This window comes from Epinephelus lanceolatus, chromosome 19 (assembly GCF_041903045.1).
Source record: "Epinephelus lanceolatus isolate andai-2023 chromosome 19, ASM4190304v1, whole genome shotgun sequence".
NCBI lineage: Eukaryota > Metazoa > Chordata > Actinopteri > Perciformes > Serranidae > Epinephelus > Epinephelus lanceolatus.
In genome coordinates this window covers 23,314,070-23,341,860 of record NC_135752.1, presented here as the reverse complement: position 1 = coordinate 23,341,860, position 27,791 = coordinate 23,314,070, and the positions used below count along the sequence as shown (strand labels likewise).

The 27,791-nt window shown below is 41.4% G+C and overlaps 1 protein-coding gene across 2 annotated transcripts; it reads left to right on the top strand.

Annotated features, from left to right (window-relative positions):
* The first annotated feature begins 169 nt into the window (after window positions 1-169).
* On the top strand, window positions 170-27,791 carry camkk2 (calcium/calmodulin-dependent protein kinase kinase 2). Of its 2 annotated transcripts, XM_033647549.2 has the most exons (18): window positions 170-498; window positions 7,570-7,863; window positions 8,200-8,541; window positions 11,654-11,701; window positions 12,613-12,666; window positions 15,885-15,936; window positions 16,120-16,253; window positions 17,829-17,865; window positions 18,071-18,092; window positions 18,193-18,281; window positions 20,246-20,445; window positions 20,654-20,707; window positions 20,818-20,891; window positions 21,018-21,105; window positions 22,846-22,977; window positions 24,873-24,976; window positions 25,231-25,284; window positions 27,102-27,791. In XM_033647549.2, the coding sequence occupies exons 2-18, from the start codon at window positions 7,636-7,638 to the stop codon at window positions 27,172-27,174; spliced, it is 1,785 nt and encodes a 594-aa protein (XP_033503440.1). In that variant the 5' UTR covers window positions 170-498; window positions 7,570-7,635; the 3' UTR covers window positions 27,175-27,791. The 2 variants fall into 2 exon arrangements, with proteins under 2 accessions (XP_033503440.1, XP_033503441.1); XM_033647550.2 differs by lacking the exon at window positions 25,231-25,284.

Here is a 27,791-nt window from a genome sequence, read left to right as displayed (position 1 = left end):
TAACCCATTTTTTAATTGTATTTTTGTTAGGATTAAATTAATATTAAAAACAGTGTAAAAACCATACTGCACAAAGCTGCCGAGCTCCAGGGTGCAACTCTCCCTCTCACCACAGGGGGGAGCCAGTCGGCCACAAAGTGCTTGTAGCAGAAATCCTACAAGAGCCAAGTGTTTCATTTCGAGGTCGTGAGTGACACAAAAAGGGGAACAAACGGCAGCCCGCACCTCCTCCGCTCCTCCTCCGCTCCTTGTGAGGCATGTTGCTGTAATTATTTCCTTGAAACCACCGCACTGCCCGTGTCCCCAACACTTCCTCTGTGTGAAACACGGGACCTGTGAGCTCAGCTGGATTGGTCCATCACAACATCGGCTATCAGTCTGTCTCCGCTCTTCTAACGGCTAGCTTAGCCGTCGTAGTACGGACGCTACTTTCACCGCAGCCGAAGAAGAAGCAGGAACCTCTTAATTCTGACTTAAAGGCCGAAATAACACGTTAAGGTAAGGGTTATTTTTTAGAGATAGTGTTTGGTTTTGTCTGCCTTCTGTTGCGGTGTCACCGGACGTTACTCAGCCGCACTAGCATCCTTGACTCCTGCCCAACAACATCTGTATCTTGACAGATGAGGCAGCTGCTAACGTTAGCCGAGCTGTTGGGCTCTGGAGCTTAGAGCTAAGTTAGCTTGGTGGGACCTCTGTCGACGCTAACACTCGTTTTCCCCTGTGAAAATAAATAATAATAACGTGTTTACTCGTGTGAATGTTTACAGTGAATGTGACAGCTCTCAGTTGTGTGTGACAGATAGCCATTACTGCACTAGGGGAGCTAAATGGTTGTTTGTATTTCTGAAATTGCAGAAGAATACGAGGTGATGAATATTGGTTTAAAGGTTTAATTGCGTCGACGTTTAGTTCTCACCAATGCTCAAAGTAAGTTAATGCTGCTGTTGCTTGTACTGAAGCAGTTTTGCTTTCATTGCCACTATGTTTGGCTTTTTAAATTCCCAAAGTTGCATTTACATGTCCTCTTTGAATCTTATATCGGCCTGCAGGTCCTCTAATGCCACATCTCTTCCCTGATTCCCTTTTCTTTGCTTTTGGGATGCCGTAAGACCACTCTTCAATTCATTACATGTGTTCAAACTGACTTCCTGATGAAGATTAATGCCCCATTATAAGGATACAGTGGCTTGGTTAATGATGACAGACTGAAACACACTTAAAATGCACCATCTATTTCTGCTGGTGATTAAATGGGCTGTAAGTCCTATTTTCTGGAGTTGGGAGAAATGAAAGCAGGTATGTCTTTTGTTGACAGATTTGGCTGCATTTTCCTATTCCGTAGATGTTCACTATTCTGTAAAAACCTACTGGAAAACCAGTGTTTAGATATTTAACTAAAGAAATGATCAGCTAGAGGTGAAATGACATGTCAGTTAATTGTTAAAGTCAAGCAAATTTGTCAAGCACATTTGAGGGAATACTGCTCAGTGTCTCTGTTGAACATCATTTTTATATATATTTAGGTAGGTATATTTAGATTGTTAGTCAGACAAAGTAATACATTTCAAGACGTCACCTTGGGTTGATTCAGTCAATAACTCTGCAGTAGTATTTCACAACAATGACTAACCGTGGTGTATTTTGGAGTTACATATGGTGACTGCCAATTAGACATTTAAGATTGTTAGTGACATTCAGCTGTGGTCGTGTGATATTAACACTACTATGGTTAAGTTGGCCGAGGCCGCTCATCCCTCCATTTACAGGGGCTTATCTCTTGCACGGCTCCGCAGATCACTGACAGGGTTGCCCTGTTGATCTTTTAATGAAGCTGGGGATCCTCCTCTGCTCCAGATGGCCCTGTGTTGTACTTGTACGTCTGTGGGGCTGTGTATGTGTTCTTATTAATGCTGTACATGGCTCGGACCCCCAGCGAGCTCTGATAAGTCCTCTCTCCCCCCTCCCCTTCCCTGTCCAGATAGTGAAGGTCGGGGTCATGTGACTTTAGTTACGATAAGAGGCACAGGACGGCATCTGGAGCGAGGAGGCATCTGTTGGTGTTTCACAAGGATCAAATTTAACTGCCTGGTCTTTGTGTAGCGTCTGCGATAACCAGGGAGCAGGGAAGTTTAGGGCTTTAGCTTGTAGTTTAGTTATCTATGATACAGAGCATCTTTGTCCAAGAACTACGGGGGCTTCGCTGTTTCGGCCCACCAAGGTCGGAGGCTTTCTTTTTTGTCCATGAATGTCTAGCAAGGAGGAATCTGATATTTCACAGTTTTGCTTAAAGTTTGCTAATTTTTGGTGAGAGGTGGGTGACACAACTAAAACAGATTGGACTTGTGAGTTAGTTGTGTCACAGCAGCCCTCTCAGCTCCAAGGTAAAAGATTCTTATGACTTCGAGGCTAACACAAGTTTGTACATTCAGAAACTCACCTCCCAAATAGCGGCTGTTGATACAGAAACATCCTCAAAAACTGTGGCATTCAGCTTCCTTGATGCTACTGTAAATCCCGCCGGCCAGACAATGACTGCAGACATTACACCACTAAAAACAAAATGAACAACTATCTGACTGATATTCAGCTCTATTTCCCAAACCCTGCTGGGCTGAGAATGAGATCTGCAGAGATATTGTGTGTCTTGCTTTAAGTGATAATATCACGTAAAGACCTTTTCCCATCACCAATTCAGAAACGGCACAAAAACCTCTTGATGTGAATGGAAACAGTCCTTGATGTGAGTCTCACCATTTATCTGAGATCAAAGTAGGTCAGGCTCGGTAAGTTAGCTCCTCTCCTCTGGATATAAAAAGCCTACTGTAGCTGGTGCATTGCGAGTATCATCCAGGGTTATAGCTCTATATTTTTCTCCTGTCCGCTGAGGCCGACTGCACTTATCGGGGCATATTGTGTTGCTTTGGTGGCAGTGATACTGTGTGTTAAAAGTCAAAGTGGATTTCAAGAGCCTCTATTTTTAGCAGAATGAAATGAAGATCATTTTACCTGACCGGTAAATGGCACAAGAATATCTGCTTTTACGAACAGTTGGGGAAAACTTAGAGGTTATACAGGGCAAATATGTCAGTCAGACTGCTTTAAAGGGACAGTTCACCCTAAAATCAAACATACATATTTTTCCTCTTACCTGTAGTGCTAGTTATCAGTCCTGATTGTTTTGGTGTGAGTTTTCAAGTGTTGAAGTGTTGAGATATCAGCTGTAGAGATGTCTGCCTTCTCCTGAAGATAATGGAACAAGATGGCGCTCGGCATGTGATGCTCAAAGCACAAAAAAAAAATACGTCTGATAAACTGAACAGCAATGTCTCTTCCCAGAAATTATGACCCAGTTACTCCAGATGATCTACAGATCTTGTTTTAAGCAGTTTCACGTTAGAACTATTTTCTTTCTGCCAAACTACACCCACTAACTACGTCAGCATGCAGAAGGATGCGCGCGTCCGCACATGGATGACAGGCTTGTTTTCGTAACAGCATCAGACAAAGCCTAAACATTAGCGTCCTCCTCGGCTGAGCTGTAACATTAGCTAGCTCAGTGGTGCTACACGAGCTAGCAGTAGATACAAACTTCCTTCTGCACAGTGATACGGTTGGATTCGTCAACCCTGTTTACCATTTGACAAATTATGAATCTTTTAAAGGGACAGTTCACCCGCAAATTAGAAATATATATTTTCCCTCTTATCTGTAGTGCGTTTTATGAATCTTGATTGTTTTGGTGTGAGTTGCCGAGTGTATTGGCCGTAGAATTGTCTGCCTCTCTTCAATATAATGTGGCACCTGCTTATGGTGCTCAAAGAGCCCGAAAAATACATGTGAAAAACTCAGCAGCAATGTCTCTTTGCAGAAGTCATGACCTGGTTAGTCAAGATAATCCACAGACCTTGTTGTGAGCAGTTTCATGTAGGAACTACTTTCCCTCTCCTGAACTACACATGCGAAATGTATCACTGAGCAGAAGGAAGTGTGCATCTACTCATGGATGAGAGACTCGTGCTTGTGACAGCGTGAGATGTAAACATAAGTGGTGTCCTTCTCGGCTGAGCTGTAACATGAGCTAGCTCAGCGGTGCTACGTGAGCTAGCAGTAGATGCACACTTCCTTCTGCGCAGTGATACAGTTAGCGGGTGAAGTTCGGCAGAAAGACAATAGCTCCTGACTAAAAATGCTCACATCAAGCTCTGTGGATTATCTTGAGTAACTGGGTCCTGATAATTGAGTTTTTCAAATATCCTTTTTATTGTGATCCAAACACCACGAGCTGAGTGCCATCGAGCTCCATTATATTCAAGAAAAGGCAGACGTCTCTTAGGTTGATATCTCCAACACTCTGCGACTCACACCAAAACAATCTCGGTTAATAAATAGCACTACAAGAAAGAGGGAAAATATATATTTTTGATTTGGGGTGGACTCTCCCTTTAACTCACAGCCTTTGCATTTGATGCTATGTATTGTAGGAGAAGTTGAAATGATAACAGCTGGATAGTATTTAGTGTTTTTGAAGAAAATGTGACATTTCAGGATTGACCAAGCATCCATGATAGGGTAATGGAAATTTTACAGTATGTGGAGAGGGCCTGAGGTGACCAGGAAATATGTAAGTTCCTGCCCGTGAAACAGTGATGTTCAATATCAGTCTCTGTGTAACAGTGTGGTGATTCTTTCTTTTTGTGAGTTTACATTGCTATATATAGGCTGGCAATGGAGGTAGAGAGGCCACCTGGAGTGGGTGTTTCTTCCCACACATGGTCCTCATTCTGAACTTGGCTGGAGCTCCCACTGTCTTGTTTTTCCTATGGCTTCCCTTTGTTTTCTTGTGTCTATGAGATTTACTCAGCTCCCACACACTGACAGCAGCGCAATCCTTTCAGAACCATAACGGAAAATCAAGGATCTCTCTCTTTCTGTTTTTTTCCTCCCTGCTTTCCTTCTCTCTCCATCCCTCTCACAGATAATGAGCAGATAAGTAAGCTGAGTGGACTCTGAGATGGAAACGGCCCTCTTGAAATTATGCAAAAAAGGCTTTGGTTAGACGCGGTACATGTAATAATTAACCATGTTGTGTATCTGACATCAAAAGCAGACGGTACTGTTACTTTTATAGATGCGTCAAATCTGTCCACTTAGAGCTGAATTTTGTGATACGAGATGTGTTTGCATGCATTAATTAGCACTTAACAGAATGTGTGGAAGAAGTCCAGACTCCACGGGCGCTTCATACGGAAAGAACTGTGTCTACTTATGTTCCACAGCTAGTGAACAGCATCTCTGATTTGTTTCTTCCCACACCCGTTCATTACACCCACAACTTGGTTCATGCTGGCCCGTCAAACGCTGTGCTCCAGCTGTGTGCTAAGGTAATTATGTGCATATACATTTTCTCATACTTTGTTTGTCACAGGATTTATAACAACCCAGAATTATACTGTTTTTTTATTTTTTTTTTTATTTTTTTTTTTTTAACCTGAACTCCCACTTCACTGCTGCTTTAGGTCAGCTGCTGCATGGCCGCAGTTGTAAAACAGAAATTCACTGGGCAAGGGGAATATACTTCAGGTTGAACAGGCTTTTATTTATCAATGTTTGTTCTTTTCTACTTGAATAAGATACACAGTTTGTTTAGGACTCTCCCAGCAAAGTCCAATTTTGGTTGGAAAGTTGCTGTTTTATGTGTTTAACGAGACAGCACTACAGCTGCATGTTGGTTTTAGTTAAATTTGTTTTTCGTCCCTCTCCCTATAAACCCTGGTTCTGCAGCTTGCAAAATTATGGCAAACACTCAAAGCTAAATGAGAGAGCTTATCTCAAGGTGACAGTGCACTATACTCTGTCGGTAGAACGTGTAAACAGGAAACTGAAGCTTTTTTTAAACACAGCGTTGATGCTAGTGGCAGCTTGTATGTCATTAATTGATATTTGTTGTATTTGCAAACACGGTAGTTAGCATGTGTACATTTGTTACCTTGCAACTTCATCAGGATGATCAAAATAATAGTTTGATATGGGTTAGTAAACTGTGTGTACTATTAACTTTGAATTGGGAAGGTATGGAAACCAGTATTTCTCAACTTGAAATGGGTTTCCAGTCAGTGTTTATAGCAAAGTGTTTACCTGAGCCTTCTTAATTGTAGAAAACAAGTGACGCACACTCTGGCTCCATATGCATTCTTTTATTATGATGACGCTTCACATATTGAGACACTGATCTTGAAGAGGGCCCAAAGGCCGTAACGTCATCGTAATAAAAGAAATGCATATGGAGCCGGAGTGTGACACTTGTCAAGTCTATTGCCAATGATCAGCACCTCATTATAATTCTTGGTGTGCGTCACTTTTATATTATAAACCTGAGCCTCCTTAAACATTGTAGGGAATGTACACAAAGCCAATAAAGCATGAATCATGTGGTCTACTGCAGGCTTGGACGGAATAGGGCCTATTGACACTGAATATTTGAATCGGTTTCTGTACTAATTTTCTGCAGGTGCACCTGTACCAGCCACGTTTTCTTGCTCTAGCTTCTTGTTAATGTTTACTACAGTTATTCTGTTGTTCTCTGCTGCTAACCCAGAAAGTAATTATTGTCATATTATAGTGTTGTTATATTTGTCTTTTATTAGAAATTTTTAATCGTATGCCCTCAATGTCATTTTCCCTGTGGTATCAAAAATAGTATCGAATATCAATATTTTTCGAGTTGTTGTATTGAATGTTAGAAACTCCAGTATTCTGACAGCACTATTCCAGAGGACAAGTGTCATCCTGTATTCTCCAAGGTCCAGTTTTGCCTTCTGGCTCATATTTCCTCTGGTTAAGAGCAACAGATGCAAGCACTCCTTCATTCCTACTGCCATTTCTCTTTTGAATGCAGGGCAGTGAAGAGTCTGTGGCTACTATTTTGGCTGGTTGCTATGATCATGTGATGAATGATGGTGATGATGTTAATATTGGTGCTTGTTGTTGATGACCACTGATGTTCCACATCCCTGTATTTGGTCCCCCCCCTCCTCCCCCCGATTGTTGAGTATTTATAGTCTTATGTGTTCTCCCGTGTCTTTTTTTTATGAATGTTTTGAACTTGTTGTGCAACTAATTGCCCTATAGGGACAAACAAAGTTGAAGTTGAAGTGTCGTGACTGCTCGAAAGCATAAATTTGGAGACCTCTTCCTCAGGAGGAGGGGGAATATACAAAAAATTGTGACGCACCCTTAACCAGAGGGGATACTCTGTGGTTGGGTAAATTGGCCACGGATGGCTGCCACCTTGTCAGGAAGGAAGGATGTGGAGTCTTCAGTTGTGAGAGAGGTGGCTGATGACGAATACAGGGAGTTTTCATATTACTGTTACTACTAGAAGAAGTAGTAATGCTGTACTCTTATTCAGGGTAGCAATTTAAGAAGGACACCATCCAAGTGAAGCAGTTTATATTCTTTCTGTCCGTTCATCAGTTTGGTCTGTCCCAGTACTTTGTACCCTTTAAGGGCTCCACCTGGTGTCTGAAAGGCCAGCAATTTTTTATTCTTCAATTTCCTCTTGTGTCTTAGGCACCAGTTCCCTCTGAGGCTGTCATCTGATGGAGCAGTGCTTATCAGTCTTTGTGAAGAGACACCATGTTTCCTTGTCACGTAACTCCCTGGCCCTCCGCTGAACCGCCGGCCTCCTGCGGTCATGCGCCGCCAGCACAGCCCTCACAGCCCCTGCCTGATCTGCTGTGCAGCTGTCCCGCTCCACCTTTGAACACCCACTCTGAGACGCCCTCGCCAGACCCCATGGAGTCCCTCATCGTGGTCACGGAGTACGAACCCAGCAGACCGTCCGGAGAGGCTGGGGAGGAGGAGGTAAGATGAAACACACCCAGGTGACGCTGCATGTACCAGAGATGGATCCTAATTGGACGTTTAGGTTTCTACTGAATTAAAAGATTGTTTGACACATGATGATATATTTCCATTTTAGATTTATCAAATCACACTTTACAGTTATGATTTTGAGACCACGTAGGAAGTAAGTGTTCTCGATTTAACATGATATCCCCTGCAATGTCTCATACTGTATAAAGTTGATACAAGAACCTGCTACATATTGACTGTCATATAGTATCCATACATAGACAACCTTACATATTTGGATATGCATTAAAGAGAATGAATAAAATTTAATGTATCAAATTTTAGGTAGAAGAAATGGACAGTTCTGAGACGCCTGAGCCAGCTTCCTGTGTGGCGCCATCTTTCCGGACTTCCTCCTGCGACCTGCTGTCGCACACAGTCAGCCGCTCAGAGGCTCTGCTACCTGAAAGCCAAGAGCAAAGGGGAAGATTAAACCTGTCAGACCGGAAGCTGTCTCTGCAGGAGCGCTCACAAACTGCAACATCACCCTGCAACTCACCTGGACTCAACGGGCGCTATATTTACCCGTCGTTACCCTACTCTCCCATCACATCGCCCCACTCCTCTCCACGCTTGCCCCGCCGGCCCACTGTGGAGTCCCACAGTGTCTCCATCACAGACCTCCAGGTACGGTCAGGCCTACTGTGAAATTGATATTGCTGCTTAAAATGTGTTCCAGCCTGGAGAAATTAACGATACCGCTAACACAAAATAAAGCTGTAATTATAATAAAACCAAGTCAATCAAGAAATCCCAGGACGTTAGCTAATATGTGGTCACAGCCAGCGTAATGATAATTGTGATTATATAACTTATGCTTTATGCACCATCTGACCAGTGTGTTCCCTTAAGGACTGCAATGCATGAAGAGTGACACATGAATGAACAAACTAGCTGTTGTTCACACAGAGCCAGGCTCTTCTCAAACATCTGTTAGTTATCAAAATGTCAGCATCATATTTGTCTGAAAGTAAGCAGAACTACATGTACATTTGTCTTAAAAGCAGCAGCACACTGGTAAAGACTGCAAAGGTAAGGTCTCACTTGTCTAGATAATAATAATAGATGTCGATAATAGCTGTGATCCCTGTTACGCGTAGATGCAGAACCTGTAAATGTCATGTGCTGTAGGTAGAATCTCACGTAGGAGCTGCAGAGGTTGTCCTGTCCTTTTCTTTGCTCTCACATAATGACACGTAGAAAATACACATGAAGGTTAAATTAAGCTGCGTTTCCACCAAAAACTTAAGGTATAGTACCTTAAAAAAGTAAAAGTAACCCCTACAGACATATACCTCGATCCTAAATCTGTTACGTGTTCCCACCACTGACAGTACTCTTAAATGTGGGTAGGGTTGTTGTCACTCACTGCTCCGTCCAGCTCTCACTGTATTTCCTCTTCACCGGTGATACACAAGAACGTCTGCACCCTTTTTATCATCCACACAATGGGGTTGCAAGCCAACATTTATAGAACAAAAAAGAACAGGCTCTAGTCTCTCTTTTTTTAAACAAGGTATTTTTATTGGTAATTCAATAAACATATACAGAGTATTAATAAACAAACACAGAACCAGTGAGGACAAAAAGACAACCCCAACCACCCATCAACCCAGGAACACACAGAGAAAGCCAGACCAGTCAAAGACATGTATATTAAAGCAACACTTACCTTTCTGGAAATGTTATGATTTTCTTTGTTTAGGTTAAAATACTATTAATAAGCTGATGACACACTAAAATGTAAGTGAATTCCACCAGAGATACAAAATCATAATTGTACCATTCTCATATGGTTCTAAGAAAACTCCAACCTGCAATGATTGGCTGAGCTTCCCCACGTGGAGGTCTCCGACTGACATAACCGCTCGGGTAACATCACTGACTCCGGTTGAGTTTTAAAACTCCAGGGTTGCGTTTGACTGTCTTGGTTGTAACGTTACACTCGCTCTCCTAACGTTACCTTGCCAACGCCTACGTCTATCGTAGACGTAATGAGGACATAATGGAGGAGGGGGGAGTAGGCCTTTGGAGGGAGGTGGGAGTTGGAGATGTTCAATTTTTTCCTGTGTGAAATGCAGGAAAGGTAAGAGTAGCTTTAAAATAAAAAAAATTAAAAAGGGAAAAGATGACTACAAATTAGTTATCTTGTATGACTTAAGTAGAGGAGTACAGCATGTTTCATTACAATTTTTCAGCTTCTGTATTTGCCACGGAAGTCAGAAATGGTTGCCAGGTGGCAAAGAAGCGATCAGTTGTTTCATTGATAAAGCAAAAGATTTTCTCCAGTTGTAAATAATACATAACATCCTTGATCCAATGTCTATATGTTGGAAATGAAGAGTCCGCTTGGGCTGTACCTGTGAGTCTGTCTTTATAGGGTATTTACAAATAGCAGGATTGTGCATTGAGTCCTTGTCAGGCAAGAGCAGGGGTGTAGTGCTGCGGGAGCGCACTGGAACGACTCTCTGCCACATTTTTTTCTCCAAGTGAGGAAATAGATTTTGCGGTTTTTCACAAACATCTTAAAGATCCAATCATCACTAAAGCATATATCATCTGAGAGAGACAGTACAAACAAATCGAATGGTCGAAGTTGTCACATTGACATTTAAGGTGTGTCAATTGATTCACGTCGTCAGTTCATGCTTTGAGTTGCATGCAAGAAAACATTCCACCTTAAAAGTTGCCGGTAGCTGCCAGCAGTAGCCTTTGAACTAAACATCCTTTCATTTTATAGTTTTACTTAACTAATGTATATATATGAACAGTGATCACATAACCTTCAGAACCAACCACAGCTCAGCCCTAAGCAAGAGTGACTGTCCTCTATTGACTAATCAATGGACTGCAGTGTTTCTAGCTCCACATTTAATTATCGGATCAGTGTGCTACCTCAACAGAGGGGTGATGACAAATGGGGACGATTCCATTGATACCATCCACAACCTTTTACAATGGAAATGGAAAAATAACCATTTAAATGCCTACCAAACTGAACTGAACCGGACTGCCTGGTGGAAACGAGGCTTTTGGGGACATATTTTGAGTTATCCTCATATAATGGAGACTCTCTTGTGAATGATATCACTGAAAGTAAAGCATCACATAGGTCATTGAAGTTCTATATTCATATCTTACCATCTTTCTTTGCTCTTCGGTCTTTTAATCAACTAGCGAAGAGACTAATAATCAGATGAAGTATATTTTTATTGAAGAGCTGCTTAGTCAGTGCATCTATGAATCACTGCTTTTCTCCTGAGTAGAATACACCTGTATTAGACTGCCTAGTTTCCTCTAAAGACTTCAAAGTACACCACAAAAATGTGACAGCTGAGCAACACATCCCACCTCTCAAATCGCAAACGCGGATTTGTAGAGGTTTCAATTCAAATGAATGGTAGAAAAATGACAAACTGAACTGGGACAGTGATTGCAGAGAGTCACACTGACACGCTGACAAGCACAGAGAATGTGTCTCCAGTTGGAAGACATCAGGCACCCATGGGAACACTGATATGCAAAACACTGCACGCATGAGTTTCTGTTGAGAAACGCAAGAAAGGAAAATAATTTGAAAGGAAATTTAACGGACAGGATTTTTATATGGCGTTTTTAGAAAAGCAGATTTTGTAAGAATGGTCATGATATATTCAACTGCTGAAATAGCTGATGGGATTTCATTTGAAATCATTTCTCTTTTCTCTTATCTCTCTCTCTCTGTCTCCTTCTCTTAAAGGACTGTGTTCAGCTCAACCAGTACAAGCTGAAAGATGAGATTGGAAAGGTACCATCAGAAACAACTCACTGATTGCTCCCTTTCACTGACTCTCCCATTTCCTTCTCCCTTCCGCCTACTGCATGTCTGTCAAGTAGCACACATCATCAAGGACACGCAGTAACAGCCTCTGCTATCCTCTCTCCCGGCTGTCCTCATTTCCCAAACTCTGTGTAAACTCCCGGGCCATGGGAGAGTTGGAAGATGGGTGAGAGGCTGGTATAAATAGCGCTCTCTTAAGGGTTGTGCAAGGCTCAGTGGATAGAAGTGTGTGTATGTGTATGTGTGTGTGTGTGTGTGTGTAGGCACGTTTTAGATTGTGGGTTTAATAAGACAGATTGTGCATGGCTGCTGTGAGTTTCTGCACGAAGGTAGACATGTTAATGTGTGTGGTTTTGTGTTCAGCTGAGACAATTAGAGCCTTTCAGGACTGTTGGAGAGGCTCCTGTTATCAGATCATCTTTGGGACTGTAGGACGAGCTCTGTGCTGCCTCTCCAATCTGCTCCCCCAGCAGGAACTGATCCCGCTCTCCCTCCCTCTCTCCCCTCTCTCTCTCTCTTTCTGTTTGTTTTTGGGCATGAATTTGTGTGCGCAGGCTACTAATTGGGCCTATTTTTCATCCTGAATTTCCTGTGTGTGGGCAGGCGAGCTTGATAGTGTAAACCAGATCCAGTTTCCTTAATTAGCCTGAAATCAAAAATAAAAGAGAGAGGGAGAGATGATTTGAATTTCTCTGTTCTCACTTTGAAGCAGCTGGTACTCTTTCAGTGTACACTGTCAGCCCACACACTCCCCTTGTGTATGTGTGTGTGTGAGTGTATTTGTATTTATTTAGATTGCTTTGCACAATGTGTGATTTTTTTTTTTCCCCACATGAAGAATGACAGCTGCTCAATCTCACTTCTCTTTTCCGGACCAGGGCTCCTATGGTGTTGTCAAGTTGGCTTACAATGAGGATGACAACACATACTATGTGAGTTCGTCATGCACACAGATGTGATTTATTCCCCCCAACTGCCGTCTCCATTTCTCTCACTTCCCTCTCATTCCTTATCACTTGTCACTCCCAGACATGCAGATAAAACCAATAACAATCAAACCCCCTCTTGTCACATTAACTGGCGTGATTTCATGTGAGTCTTCCACATATGAGAGCGTCTCCAGTTAATTGTGCCTCGCTGAGCTCTGTAATAACACATCAGCTTGAGATTTTCTGTATGCTTTTCATGATTATTGCTACACTTCTCATTAAGCTGCATGATGTTGACAGGCGATGACATGGGGATTATTTTAATTTTCCTCCCAAGTGACAAAGCCCACATGCTGCATTCAGTGATTATATCATTGCCATAATAACTGAGGGCACCGAGGCTCTTAAAAAAAAAAAGTCTAATTTCCCAGAGAACAGGGAAAGTATCCAGCGAACAATGGAGCTGTCACAAATTAAGCTCTTTGTTCAACACTGCCTTGATGGTTGTCAGCTACGGTAATTGTTCACGACTCATGTGCAGAGACAGCTAAAGTTAAGACAGAGCAGTGAAATAACAGGGTGTTAGCAGGTGTTTAAAATGTCTCGAAAAGTGTTAAATACAAATGTATAAATAGCTAGTCATGTTAAAAAGTCTCAAATTTGAATTTGTGAGATTTTAATTGCCGCAAACATTTTTTTTTTAATCTCAGAGCTGTAAGAATTGTGAATGAAACCTCATACAGTGAACCAAGACACTCATTATTTATTAAACTAAAGACAACTAATTTGAAGATTTGGTCAACTTTAAACCAGCACAAATTATGTACAGAGCAAAAACCAATTATTACCTGAAAGTATCCAGAAGTTGTTTCAAAAGAGTGAAAGTCAACATGCTGTGAGAGATGTTTTTATGTTCAAAAAACCACTGGTGAGGACCGATGCCAAACTCGGATGTATTTCAGTTAAAGGAGTGAGTTTATGGAAGAGCTGTAGTGAGGAACTGAAAACGTGTAGAACATTAAGTAGGTTTAAACAAAAAATAAAGGTACTGATCAAATATGAGAATGGATGATCAGACTGTAATCATGACGTAGAAGAGCAGGGTACAGGAACTTAAAGTGTGTACGTTTTTTTTGTGTGTGTGTGTTGTATTTTGTCTTTGTTGCTATTTTGCCTTGTTTGCCTGTTTTGGATTATTTTATTGTTGACTGCTACATATGGTGTGCTGTTAAAATAATAGGTGTTATAAGCTGTAGCTTCAGCCGACACCCTTTTTGGACTGCAGAAATTACATTATTGTAATGTTTTGTAGTGTACTATTTAAGTTTCTGTCATTTTCTGTGAGGCTGTGACTTTATTTACATGAATTTGTAGATTAATACATTTGCAGATGGAAATAAATTCTAAAAAAAAAAAAAGGGAAATAAATTAATGAATGTATCCCTCTATTAATTTATTTCTGTCAAAATGAGCCAAGCTTTGCAATGGGGCTTCAACTACAGTTATTTTCATTACTGAGTTATCTATTGACTATACACAATTAATCAATTAAAGGTTTAGTTTCCAAAAGGTAAAAAGAAATGAGTAAAAATTAGATTTTCATTGTCTTTAAATTGCTTCTTTTGTCCAATCAACAGTCCAAAGACCTGAAGACACTTCATTTACTATCATGAATGACAAAGAAAAGCAGCAATTCTCACATTTATGAAGCTAAAATGAAAAATGACTGAAGCAATTAATCAATTATCAAAATAGTTGGCGATTAATTTACCTTCAGTCAACTAAGTGGTTAATCAACAAATTGTTGCAGCACTGTTTCTGATGTTACAAATCTTAAAGCCTACCTGTTGGCAAAATGTAGATTAACCTTACTTGAATGTCGATATTACTACATAAAAGCTATCTCTGCACAGGACCACATAGTTACTCCCTACATTTATACTTACCTGCAATGCTTATGTAAGAAAAAGATTATTTCTTCAAAAATCAGTCTTTAATTTGGTATATAAAAGGAAGACCTCCTTGAAAAGGTCTTAACCCTTTGAAACCTGACAGCAAATTGGCTTGATTTCTTTTAAACCATGGGAAGAAGGCAACGAGCAATGAAAGACGAAATGACCCAAAAAATTGGCAAAAAAATTAAAAACAAGAAAATCAGTAAAGAAAGTAATAATGATGATTATAAATATAGTTTTTTTCCCCTAACTTTTTTTCCAGTTATTTTAAGAATATATATTTATTGATTTATTTATTTTGCAATTTGTGGGACATTTCTCACCAAGTTTCTCATCACATTTTTTCCACGTTTTTGAAAGATATCAATGTGCTCAGGGTTCAAAAAACATTACATTCAAGTGTCTGATACCCGTAGACACCTTGAATAAATGATCTGGGCAGTCAAAAATAAGTTGTAGAATTAGATTTCTGATGGCATCTGTTATTTTCTGTCAGTCCTTGTTTTTCTACCTCTCTTTTAATAATTAAAAAAAAAACCAACTGTGAAAAATGCAGTTTCATTTAGCAACTACAGTCGCTTGAATTACAAGTGTCACAGTCCTGTCACAGACCAGGCAGTGTGGCAGAAATGCTAGTATCTTTAGCCCTGAAATGTGTTTGACATGCATGTGTTGTGTATGTCAGGGTTAATTTCACTTGTGTGTTTAATCTCTGATTTAAAAAATAAAACATATCAAATTAGCTGCAAAGACCTAGAAGTCCATCAGTTTTATTTATGTCGGACAAAATTGCAAATTTGTCACAAAGTACTGTCTGTACAAAGTATTGTCTCAATTATATTTTATGACTTACAGCTAAACATTATTATCAGTGGGATTAGTTGACATTTTCTCATTCAAGATAAGGAATGGTGAGGTAATGTACATTACACGCATGCTTGCAGTCATCCTGCACCACAGTTCTTCCTTTGTAAAGTCTAGCTTTTATAATCTTTTGTGCTGACGATGCTGTCAGGGTCAGCAGTAACATATACAAGGTTGTTCAAGGAGAGGAGATACATTTATAGGCGCTGGGATGTTCATCTGTAGGTGTGTGAATGTGTGCACTGTCAGACATGCATCGCCTCACTCTGCTTTGTCTCACTCTTCTTTTCTGTCTACCTTTCTCTTCATCTTTCCCCTGGATCGCTCGGCTCTCCCACCCCCTCTGCCTTTTTCTCTCATCCTCCCCCCTTGTCCAAATCCATCTCCCGTTCTCTGCTGTAGGCGATGAAGGTGTTGTCCAAGAAGAGGCTGATGAGACAGGCGGGTTTCCCACGTAAGTCTGGAGCCAAGGGCAGATGGTTGAAACAGCAGAGAGCACAATGTTTTATAATGCTTCAGTGGTACATGAGCACTGCATACCAACACTGAAACCAACCTTGTCTTTCGTCCTCTCTTGTCCTTCTGTCATCTGTCACCCACGCCCACCCACATTGTCCGTCTCTCCTCTGTCTGTCAGGGAGACCTCCCCCTCGTGGAGCCAGAGCAGCACCTGAGGGTCCCCCCCAGCCCAAAGGACCCCTGGAGCGGGTCTATCAAGAGATCGCCATCCTGAAAAAGCTAGACCATTCTAATGTGGTGAAACTAGTCGAGGTAAGTGCTGTTATAAAATGACTTTGACTCAATAATTTGCTAAACCTGTCAATACGTTCACACAGAAGTATATGAGATGGATCATCTTTGAAAAAATCATTTTCCTCTCTGCCTCCTCTTAGTGCTGTAATGGCATTACGTCACGTGAACGAAAACAACCAAACAGGGCCAAGGAGCCCTTTAAGCCCAGTTCAGACCAAAGATTCGCGATGACATGAAACCATTTTAGATGTCACAGAGAAAAGTTGCAGCGGTGTGAACTGGCCAGCTGAGCTCGACCCAAGCCGGCTGATGGTGTCACCTGCAACTCTGCTGGTCAAATCACTGGCAGCTGGTTTTAGAACATAAAGCTCGTCACCTGTTTCAGCAGCGAGCTGGCTTGTAGTGAAGTCCGCTGGTCAAGTCAAAATGACCACAGATGGCGTGTTCGCTTGCTGTAGCAGGTGCTCTGTCACCAACAAGCCCTCTGTTTCCATCCTCACAGTGTGCCAGTGTCATATAGTAGGTTGCTGCTGCTCGCTGTATGTGCTTATGCCGCCTCACATACATACCCTCTCATTATGAATACAGTCCATCTGATGCTGGTTTTGTTTCTGTTTTGCACCGTTTCATCACTACTACAAATGCAGATGTAGCCAGTATCTCACTATCACTATCCTCATTCATATTTTAAGAAGCTACAAATTATATTCAGCCACAAAATAAGGCTGAAAAGCTAGAAATCAGAACAGAAGCACAGAGAGTTGTTGCATAGAGATGATACACTGTCTTATCTAGTTGCAGTGAACTGGCAGGTTTTTAGAACGTTGCAGAAAGGTGCATTGCGTGTTTCAACTCGTCTCGTTGCAAATCTTTGGTCCGAACTGGGCATAACGTAGCTGTCAATCATGTCACTCACACCTCATGAACCATGGTCAAACTGTCAAACTACGCAGCGCCAATTAAGTTGACGTTCTTTTAAGGTATTGCCTATTTTTCACCTTAAATGTTTCCAGAAACATATTTTAGTGTACTGTTTAGCTGTTAAATGAGACAGTTTGCTCTGGTCATATTTCAACAGACTATCTGTCTCATGTAAGTTTGACACTAATTATTTTTATGAAAGTTATCAACGGTATCTTTAAGGTAAAAAAATACATCTAAAAACGATATTCGAGTGAGAAACACAATGAGACCTACTTGAAATCAAACCATTTATAGTAAATCAGTCAGAGCAAAGTCATTTGACTGCACCTCTTATCTCTAAAGAGCAACAAAGGTATGACGCCACCTCGCTAATGGAACATTTTAGTAAAAGCCTCAGAGTGTCACAGGAGGAAGAAAAAATAAGGATCAAAACAACAATCTCCATTATTTCAAATTGCATTGTTGAATATCACTCATTTTAACACATTATAACAACGGGTAAGCAAAACAAAGGTTGAGAGTAGCAATGACTGAAACCTCCCAGCTTTTTAAAGGGGCTCAAATGCAGCAAAACTGTGTGTGTGTATTTTTAACCGCATACAAAAGATGATCTATTGTGTGTGTGTGTGTGTTCGCACTCATTTCCATCTCTCTGTGATTTGGTGCCAGGTTTTGGATGACCCCAGCGAGGACCATCTGTACATGGGTACGTTGTGGCCAGACAGTCAGCCACCGGAACAACACATACACACACAAACACACACACATATTAAAGTCATACAGTGATGCATAAAGGAAACATGAAAGAATGTTATTTGAGATTCATCTTAAAAGATCTTGTTTTTTAGTTTGTTTGCATCTTTGTAACCGAAAAATTTTCATCTCTAACCTCATCTGTGTTTCTGTCACAGTGTTTGAGCTGGTCAAGCAAGGGTAAGCTAAAGCCTCTTTCATGGTAATGATTGTGTCGCTGGAATGAGCCCAATCTCATTAGTAGTGATTGCTAATTGTGTTTGTGTGTTTATGCATTCAGGGCTGTGATGGAGGTGCCGACAGATAAACCTTTCAGCGAGGACCAGTCACGCTTTTACTTCCGAGATCTGCTCAGGGGAATCGAGTACTGTGAGTCTTCCAAACCTCTTTTTTCCACTCAGTCTGTGGTAATGCCTTTTAGAGCATTAAGAATGGAAGTGATTAGGGTTGTGTATCTGTCCCATTCAGATGGTTTGTTACACATCCAGATATACTTTGATATAAAGCTGATATACATCAATACTGATCCAGCTGCTGTTTAATATAGATTCTTCTTCTTGACTTGCAGGAAACTTAATACTTTCCAAGTTGTCAAAATTAGATTTTGAAAATGTCTTGCGCTATGCCTGGTAAATTATTATTATCAGACAGACACTAATTTTTTTTACCAGTACAGATAATTAACTCCTCGAAATCAAACAGACTGTCGTGGTGAAGAGGGAGCTGAGCCAGAAGGCGAAGCTTTCGACTTGTCCATCTATGTCCCAACCCTCACCTTTGGTCATGAGTTCTGGGTAGTGACAGAAAGAATGAGATCACGGATACAAGCTGCCGAAATGAGTTTCCTCCGTGGGGGGGCTTGGCTCAGCCTTAGAGATAGGGTAAGGAGCTCTGACATCCGGAGTAGAGCTGCTGCTCCGAAAGGTGTCAGATGAGGTGGTTCGGGCATCTGATCAGGATGCCTCCTGGGCGCCTCCCACTGGAGGTGTTTCGGACACGTCCCACTAGTAGGAGGCCCCAGGGTAGACCCAGAACACGCTGGAGGGATTACATATCTCATCTGGCCTGGGAACACCTTGGGGTCCGCCAGGAGGAGCTTGAAAGCATTGCTGGGGAGAGGGACGTCAGGGGTGCTTTGCTCGGCCGGCTGCTCCGCAACCTGGCCCTGGATAAGTGGATGAAAATGGATGGTTGGATGGATTTTTGAAAACAGATATTGCTCCCCTCTGTTTGGGAAATTCTATCCAAACAACCATCATTTGACGAAACATTTCCATCCACAAAAGAACACAAAACACAACTAAATGGTCCACCGCAGTCTCCCCTTCTACCTCCCCTTTTACCCTTTTCAAAACACCTACTGGAGGCCTCATCTGTGTTGATTCCACTTTCATTTAAGGACAAAGGAGCTCACTCAAATATATGACTGATGCTCTGGACATGCAAAATTTTCCTTCGAATCTAAAGCCATTATTTCTGGAGGACTTTAAACTGCCGAAGCTGTGGTGGACCAAATAACAGTGGGCATAGCAGACGGCTCCGTTCGTCCGTGAAGTGATGAAGCAGAATACTAACTTAAAGTATAAAGCAGACACTAGATCAAGCAGCACTAACAAACCAGTACTCCACCATGTTGTTGTTTTTGTTCTGTTTTCCCTATAGATATAAAGTTAATTATATACAGAGTTGTTAATATCTAAATTAGAAATCTAATCGTGGCATCAAGATGAAGCTCTTTTATATCTACATCTGCCCTCATGCTACAGTTCCTCCATGCCATTTACACAAGCTCTTCGCCTGTGCTGTTCTTGAGTCTAGCCACCCACAAGGCTCATTTCACATCACCTCGGTGGCTCTTAATGTATTTCAGCACAGGAGAAGAGGTTTCTCAAGAAGTGTCGTCTAGGAGACTAGAGCTGAGCAAAGGAGAGGGAGGGCTCTGCACCAGAGACACTGAAACTGTCAAGACCTTAATTCTCTCTCATTATAAGTTATCGTAACTGAACAAGGCTCGGTGGGCAGGTTAGAAATTTTTTTTTTGATGGCTGTTATGGCTGAAGTGTTTATCTACCCTCCTGTCTCAGTGCACTGCCAGAGTGTCAGAGATGCCTCCACATGGCTCTAAGCTATCTTTAATTTATTCCATCAAGCCAACATCTGATTTGATTACAATTTGAAATTAAAATACTGAGATGGTGAAAGTGTTATTTTAAGACCCCTCCGACCTGGATGCTCTGTAAGAGAATATTCATCATCTCTTAACGTAGGCAGAATTTATCAGATGGGATCTTGTTGCTGTAATACATTTGTTAAATTAATTTCTCTATTAACAGTACATTACCAGAGGATCATCCACAGAGACGTTAAACCGTCCAACCTGCTGGTGGGAGAAGATGGACACATCAAGATCGCAGACTTCGGAGTCAGTAACCAGTTTGAGGGGGCCGATGCCCTCCTGACCAGCACGGTGGGAACACCTGCTTTCCTGGCACCTGAAGCGCTCTCGGAGACCAGAAAGAACTTCTCTGGGAAGGTGAAGTAACAGCTGGCTAACTAGTGCCCTCTGGTGGTGATGTACAGAAATGCATGAACCCTTGTGATTTGGATTCTAATTTAATAGTATTCAGATAGAGTTTACTGTCCTAGTAGTCATAATTTTCTGGGGACTGAATACTTTTTGGTTGGATTTCAACTGAAGGAACAATTTCTGAACATCTTTGTTATATCTCTCTATCATGCAGGCGTTGGATGTTTGGGCCATGGGAGTGACACTTTACTGCTTCGTCTTTGGAGTGGTGAGTGTGTTCTGTGACAAAAACAGATACAGCGTAAATACTGTCGAGTTTTTTCCAAATGCCAATCTGCTGGTTTTCCATTGAAATCAAGACCTTTCTTTGATTCACAGTGTCCATTCATGGACGAGCGCATCCTTAGTCTTCATCAGAAAATCAAGACACAGCCTGTGGAGTTACCTGACCGGTCAGTTCTGCTCTGTTAAAAGGCTATCACTGCCCAGTTGTGGTTCATATGATTAAACAGCTGTTTTACGTCATCTTTTATTTTGTAAAATGTGATTTAAAATGTAACTCTAAACTGTCTCAACAGTGCTGACATCTCAGACGATCTCAAAGATTTGTTGCTGAAAATGCTGGACAAGAATCCAGAAACCAGGATATCAGTCCCACAGATTAAGGTAAACACTCTTTCAGTGAAGATGCTGGTTTTATACTTTGCATTTTAGCACATTTGATATTATGTGGTAGAGCATTGATTTTCCGCCTGAACCCTAACGCTGAGTTCACACTGGACACAGCAGTGCCCTGATTTGTTAACTGTCGTGCAGCCACGCGTCAGCAGCTCACACCAGTAGCTAGTCGATTCTGCTCTCTGCTCTGTTTAAATCACATGTAGAGCTCTGTCTCCGTCTGCTTGTGTATATGTGTGTGTCTGTATGCGAGTGTGTGTGGCTATGCTCGTCTCTCTTACTCTGTTTCAACCCAACTGACAAATATGTGGAAGCGTGTAATGCATATTCATTTATCATAGATCATTTATATCATATTTGATATACACTTTATATCATTTACAATACATTTTCAGTGTGTTTTCTTGCCAGATTGGCTAGTGGCTCATAGAAAAAATAGACCAGGTGCCGAAACTATCACTGCAGATTGTGAGCTGGACTTGGTGCTTGGTGCCGCGCTGCGTCCAGTGTGAACAGCCCAATCGCTTACCATAGGTGCAGAAAGCAAGCAGGCAGCACTCCACAGAAAATCGGCATGCTTCACAGTTCTTCTGCATACAGTGTGAACCCAGTGTGACACAACTTGCCAACTTCAGGGCAGCTAGCCTGTTATTTCTCAAAGTTCTGTTGGGCTTGAATCGGGCTGAGTTGGCACCAGTTTCCCAGTGTTGACTGTATGGGGTGTGCATCCATCAAAATGAATGGCAATCTCAAGATTTAGAATTAGATTTAAAGTGACGAAACATTAGAATTAAGGAGTGCTCACATACTGTCCACAAACTCAAGTGCACTGCACAAGAAACACGTGAAACTGGCAGCCCTCATGTGTAAAATGGCAGGAGTTGCATTGAACTGAAGGGAAAACGAGAGAAGGTGAGAGTGAGAAAGGGGCTGCAAGGCGACTTAAGTTGGCAGTGCTTGCCTCTGCCTCCCCAGCAGTGGGAGAGTGCATGACATGAAGCAGAGAGTGGTAATCATCATCTGCACATCACATCGCCGTGGACCGCTGTGCACAACATGCACACTGGAAGATGGAGACACACCAAGGGGCGCAGCTTGCTCTGTCAAACCTGTCGTGCGCAAGACAGAGCTGAAGACAGACTCTTGAAATAACAGAAGGAGGAGGAGAAGGAGAGGTGGTGCGAGGACACATGTCAGCCCTTAGCTTGTAATAAATGTTTATATATATAACCTATATTTTTTTACAGTGGAAATTCGGGTTTTTATTCAGACTCAGGCCCAAAATGGCTGCCATGGTTCAGGTGCAAGTCAGGCTTGGACAGAAACTATGCAGGTTCATGTAGGGTCTGGCCTTATTTTATGGGCTCAATCAAAGCTCTCTTAAATAGAGTGCCACACACAACCAGACTCAGAACCTCAGAAAGATGAATTGTCTGTGCAAATGGGTTTAAATGAGGGGAGACGCCAGTGCATCTTACAGGAAGTCATTCTTTGATCTGCACATGAAGCTGTTCCACTAGTGATTGCGGTGCAGTAAAAACCCTTTGTGGTTGGTGGAAAAAAACAATTGTTAAAATGCTGTTTGTCAGCTTCAGATTTGGATAATGTTCTGTACCAGTCTGTCTAAACACAACATTCACAGAAGTCAGTCAGTAATGTGTGTGTCAACAGATTGTAACCTGTGTCCTGCATACTATAACATGATCCACTCCACGTGTTTGCATCCAGGTGCACCCATGGGTAACAAGGCATGGTGCTGAGCCTCTTCCTCCAGAGGATGACAACTGTTGCATGCTGATTGAGGTGACGGAGGAGGAGGTGGAGAACTCTGTGAAGCACATCCCCAGCCTGGCTACAGTGGTGAGTTTATGAACTTGTTTTTGTCTCAGAAAAACTCAACTTAATGAACAGCACAGTCATGTCAGGTCTAATTTGTTTTTGAGGCTGGTGTCATTAAATCAAACATCACTAATGGATACAATTTGTTTTCAGCGTAGCTACCCCGAGAGACGCATGCAAACTGCCACATGTCACCTATTAAAACATAACTGAGGATGAACGCCACTCAGGAGCAAAATAATTGCTAATTCTTTGTACATTTGCATTCGTGTGAAGTATATTATTATTTTTTGAACCATATTTCAGTCACATCACACCACCCCCACTGCATCAGTACCACCTACTTGATTGCCCTTTCATACTGCCCCTCTTGTGCCAAACAGACGTATGACTCACTTGGTCCTCTCAGTTTATTGTCATTTGTTACGTTGGTTCATAACACATGTTGTGAAAGACATGAACACTTGGGATGAATTTGAAGCATTCCAGAGCTTTTTTGTCTGAGCTTCTTTAACGAGCAATTAAATGCTTACGTTAAAGGGACGAACACGACATTAGTCATGAGTGCCGCCACCTGAACAAAATTAAAATGTAGAAATTCGTCACATCTGTTGTTGTGCTGCAGTTCACTGTCACGTCACAACTATCTCTGCTGTGCAGGTGCATTATACACCAATGCACGTCCTATGATTTCAAGATGAGTGCTGTCTGTTACAGAGCATATAGCATCTAAGTAGTTTCGCACACTCTGGCTCCATATATTTCCTACTTTCAAGTCCATTGCCAGTGATCACCACCTCACCGCAACCCCTGGTGTACCTTACCTTTCTGTATTAGACTGCAGTTTACACACAATAATTTAGAAGATCTGTTGGTTATGTATGATGTTTATAACGTGTTGATGTTACCATAACCCCACAACCCCAAAACAACTGTTTTACAACAGGACATTTTTTAGAATTAAAGGTGTTTATAATGAAAGTGAATCTTCTCTTTTTCTCTACATTTCTGAGCATAATTTTTGGATCTGTGTATTAGGGGTGTGACTCAACAGAGGCCCCACGATGTGGTATTATCACTAGATGTAGTCACGAAACAAGATTGTGATGTTAAACATTTTTTCAAACACCTTTTTTTCAACTGCAAATTATGTCGTCAAATTTGTCAACATCTGTTTTTAACTCATAAGTTCAAGTTGTTAGTCTGTTCATCTCACTTCCATCATTGTTATTGCAGCAAAATGTATTTAATAGACTGGAAAAGCATTAATTTTTTTTTTTTAGTAGGCTACCGCTAGTTTAATTTGTATTTACAATATTAATAATTAGTATATCAAAAAAGGGTGCTTGGTGTTAGGGGTGTGCCATATCATCTCGTTCATGATAATACTGGTATAATTCTTAATATCATATGAAAAATTCATATCCGGATACTCGCGGTATTTGGACTTGTTGTCATACTGATGTCATATCGTTACCCACGGTGACAACAAGCATGGCTGAAAGCGAAATTATTACTGACTCCACGGTGGTTCCAAAAAGAGGAGCAGCTTCAGTAATGTGGAATAAACTGTGGCGTCCTGAGTGTTTTATGAACAGCCCCGGACTTCTCAGACTCTTTTAGTGAGTTAACGCTCAGAGGGAACTCATTCAGCGGCTCCTCTGGCAGCAGCACAGCATCTCTCCCTCTCCTCTCTCGCTGTATGCAGGAGGTTTTTTTACTAATTTGTCATATCATCAGGAATATCTTTATTGCAAAAATACCCTGAAATATTGTGATATTATTTTAGGGCCATATCACCCACCCCTACGTAGTGTATCAATACAAAATTGCAGCGCAAAATATCGTGATACTATACTATATCGCTTTTTTCCACCAGTATCATTTGTGTATCAATGTTCTTTATTATATTTCAGATCCTGGTGCGAACTATGCTGAGGAAGCGCTCCTTTGGGAACCCCTTCGATTGGGCCCGTAAAGAAGACCGCAGCAATTTGTGTGCTCCAGGGCAAATGCTCACGTAAGGATTGTTTACACACACACACACACACACACACACACACACACACACACACACACACTACAGACTGTAAACTCTGTCTCAAGCAAAGGTTTTGCAGTAGTTTTCAGAATCATAAGTGCTCGTAGCAGTGTGCTGTCTCTACCATATTCTCACTCAGAGCTGCTGGGTCCTCTTATACTCTTATAGTATAGCCAGCTAATGTTTGTCAAGTATCCTGTTATTATGTCTCTTCTCCCTCACCTGCCCTGCAGGAAAGGCAGAGCAGGCAATGTGAGATACTGCTACATTCATTGTAACCAGAGAAGGTAAATAACTTTAGGACAACTCCTGCCTGCTGTAGTGCTGTTTAAGTGCTATATAGTGTACTTTAAGACCCCTGGCATGATATAAGCAGCTGTAATTCTTTCTCAATATGGCTTTAATGGTCAAATACTCTTGTGCATTGAGTTTTTAAACTAGCCTGTGCTAGTTTAGGGGTGTTTGGACAAGCCATGTTTGGGAATGTTGTGCTGTGCTGTTGAGTCTGTAGTACCTTCAAGATGATTTTGGTGAAGCATGTGGTGTGTAGTGTAGAAAATCTCACTTCACCATATAACAAATGATAGTGATAACTGTTATGTGAAAAAGGCCAAGTGACCAGAGCTGTGGATAAATACAATATTAAAGGAATGGAAAAAAGGTTATTAAAGGAATACATCAACCCCCAAATGACAATTTGTATATCAGTTACTCACCCTGTGTTACGCTTTATCATTAAGTAATCTTTGTTTTTCTCACGTCTGTGGTGAACAAAGAAAATTCTTGATGAACTAAAGTCATAGGGGGCCACGTTTAACAAGAGCAAAACTAAAAACATCTGTTTCCAGCTGTCACACAACTTGAGCAGTGTAATCCACGTCTCATTTATCCAGTCGTACGCTCAGTACTTTCCAAACAGACAGCCGATGGGCAACTGAACAGAAAGTGAAGCCTCTCTTCAAAGCCAGACTCCGTTGACAAAAACAGTAATTTTACCTCACTGAACACAGGAGCTGCTGGTCTGCCATTGCTTCGATTGGCAGTTTTTTTGTGTGTGTTATTGTTAAAACTTAGGCGAAACCAAATTAACTCTTTAAATACCAAAGTCAAACAATAACACAAATAAAAAAACTAACCAATCAAGGCAGTGGTAGACCAGCAGCTCCTGTGTTCAGCGAGGTAAAATTAATGGTTTTGTCAATGGAGTCTGGCTTTGAAGTAAGGTTTCACTTTACGTTCAGTTGCCCGTTGGCTGTCTGTTTGGGAAGTATTGAGCATATGGCTGGATAAATAAGACTTGAATTACACTGCATGAGTTGTGTGACAGTTTTTTAACAAATATTTTTGATATAATTTTGCTGTAAATTAATAGCTGGCGCCTATGACTTAAGTTTGTCAAAAGTTTTGGATTCATCATTCACCGGAGGCATGTGAGAAAAACAAAGTTTCTTCACAAATTATCCGAACGCCGGAGTAATTGATATACAGGATTAATCATTCTGATATACAGCATTAATTATTCCTTTAACACCAGCACAATCTATTTTAATCCATTTTCAGTTGACACTGTGTCACAGAGGTGTTGATACAGCTTTGCAGTAATACTTTAGGCTGCAGTTGGTATTGTATTGATTGACATTGTATAATAAAGTGTCAATGTGTAATGCAGCTAAATGTAATAGTTCCACACTTATAAAACTTCAGAATTTACCAAAATACAGTTGAATCAATGCCTGTCTGACACATAAGCAATTGTAGTGCTTTAAGTAGCATTCACTCATTTAAGCTTTTACTTATTCCTTTGCACGAATCACTCTCCACACTAATCAAAGGACCTGTTAATTAATAACTCTTTGTGTTTCTCCTCAACATTAATGATTTTTCCCTTTATTTATTTTCTTGTCTCTACCATTGTGGATGTAAACTTGCTTAACAGTGTTTCCTTAGCGCTCGCTGCCTGGCGTTATGTAACAATTAAATGGTTGGTTTCAGTTCCTAAACATAGCTTAGCAGCATCTTATTCCTTTCTCCGCTCAGTGATATAGGTTTGACAGCAGGCCCACAGCAGCAGTATCTAACGCTGTGTTTCTGCTGTGTTACTCAGGAAACAGGAGAGCGGTGATGGCATGAGGAGTATGGAACTGCCCTACGTGGGAGAGGACGAGGCTCTTTCCTGATGCAGAGGGTTCATTATGCACGCTGGTATCTGCCTGCTTGCAACCACACAGCACAACGCCCCTTTACTCACAGTGTTATACTGGCAGCCTACACCTGTGTACATTTCCTGGGAGTGTGGACAAGTGTGGTGGACGCTGGGAGAAAGAGAAATGAAGGATCTAAGAACAACAGTTTTAAATCTTATTTTGTTCTCTCCTCTTAAAAGGCTCAGTTTGGGGTTATGGGACTGTCCCGTGGGAACCCTCCATGAGAGGATCCTCCTGAACCTCGAGCCTGTCGTCAGCTGTTATTGCCCAACCCACTCTCCCCCTCTTATCCTGCATGCAATTATAGTCCTAGCATGCTTTTGTCTCAGGCTTCAACTGTACAGTTTCGTGTTTTATCGTAGTCTAGCCACTTGTGTTTCTCCTTGTCTTTACTTGACAATTCTTTCAGGTACACAGGGCGTGGGAACAGGCGACGGACGGCGACGGTTTGCGGGGACATTTCTCTCTCTTTAGTAGAACAGGCTTCTTGACAATGATTGTCTGGTTCACTCTGCTTCAGAGTAGCAGTGCCCAGTTTTATAACATATTTCAGAGTGAAGAATCTGTACAGTTTTCCCAAAAATGTAAAA

Excerpts from the sequence above, each read along its gene's own strand:
- camkk2 (XM_033647549.2), top strand. The coding sequence starts at position 7,636 with ATGTTTCCTTGTCACGTAACTCCCTGGCCCTCCGCTGAACCGCCGGCC. Across the intron at positions 8,542-11,653 it reads TCTCCATCACAGACCTCCAG|GACTGTGTTCAGCTCAACCA; the intron begins GTACGGTCAGGC and ends CTTCTCTTAAAG. Across the intron at positions 20,708-20,817 it reads ACTGCTTCGTCTTTGGAGTG|TGTCCATTCATGGACGAGCG; the intron begins GTGAGTGTGTTC and ends TTTGATTCACAG.